Here is a 1088-nt window from a genome sequence, read left to right as displayed (position 1 = left end):
CCTTGTAATAAACTAAGTCCTTTTCATTGTAATCATAGGCTAGTTTACATCATTTTCATTTAGTGTGCTTCTACAGCTTTATTAGGACTAGTCATGTAATGTTGATTTATTTTTTTTAAGCATTATTAAGGGGGACCAAACAATCAAACATTTTCAAGCAAGCATTTTTCTGGTGTCTCTCCCTCTCGACACCGCATCTTTGTAATCAGCATTTTCAGTCATCAATAAAATCATCATCATCATTCAAAACCCAATTCTCTCTCAGCTTCCGTAATTGCTCATGACATTGGTTTTCCCGCACGGTACTGACAATCTAGTCTAGCGTGCGGAGGGGACCTCATTGGCGGACAGCAACCGCACTGACATCGGTTGCTTAGCCTTATGTTGCCCTTCCAAAGAACATCAGGAAGGCGTTACGTAACAGTAATAGTGATCCTTTGAGTGATCTTGCCAACTAACATTTGGCAATCTATTTTACTCCATTTCATAGGGGATAATGGGAGCCCCCGATATCTGATAGGAAATGTCCCCAATGAAAAGCCTGTAATGGCTAATAGTTCTTCTTTTATGCTCTCCTCCTCCCCAACTATAAAAATGCTGGATTTGTCCAGATTAGCAGTCAAACATGAGACCTTACCAAAGTGGTGCAGAGCTTGAATAACTCTCCTAACTGAACTTACATAACCCTTGCAGAATAGCATGAGATCATCAACAAATATAAGGTGAGTAAGCCTCAAGCCTTTGCACATTGGGTGAAATCTGAAATCAGGGAGCATGCTGATTGTCTTCAATGCTCTAGATAAGTATTCCATGACTATAACAAATAGTAAAGGTGACATAGGATCACCTTGCCTCGGGCCCCTCTTTCATGCAAAGAAATCATGTCTCACCCCGTTCACCTTAGTAAAGAATCTAGTTGTTGAAACACACACCATGATCCACTGAAATATGTCTGGAAATCTAAAGCCTATTAAAGCTTCCTCAAGAAAATCCCAACTCACCATATCATAAGCTTTCCTCAAATTAATTCTCATCAAACATCTAGGACTTGACCGCCTGTTGTAGTGTCTTAGCAGGCCATGACAAAT

The 1088-nt window shown here is 40.2% G+C and overlaps 1 protein-coding gene across 1 annotated transcript; it reads right to left on the bottom strand.

Annotated features, from left to right (window-relative positions):
- Positions 1-413: 413 nt before the first annotated feature.
- On the bottom strand, positions 414-812 carry LOC142165430 (uncharacterized). Its single transcript, XM_075223987.1, has one exon. It carries the CDS (start codon positions 810-812, stop codon positions 414-416), a length of 399 nt encoding a protein of 132 aa, XP_075080088.1.
- Positions 813-1088: the final 276 nt, after the last annotated feature.

This window comes from Nicotiana tabacum, chromosome 10, assembly GCF_000715075.1.
Source record: "Nicotiana tabacum cultivar K326 chromosome 10, ASM71507v2, whole genome shotgun sequence".
Taxonomy (NCBI): domain Eukaryota; kingdom Viridiplantae; phylum Streptophyta; class Magnoliopsida; order Solanales; family Solanaceae; genus Nicotiana; species Nicotiana tabacum.
This window is presented reverse-complemented; position numbering and strand designations above follow the sequence as displayed.

Bases quoted from the DNA above. Each gene is read 5' to 3' on its own strand.
- LOC142165430 (XM_075223987.1), bottom strand. From the start codon at position 812: ATGGAATACTTATCTAGAGCATTGAAGACAATCAGCATGCTCCCTGAT.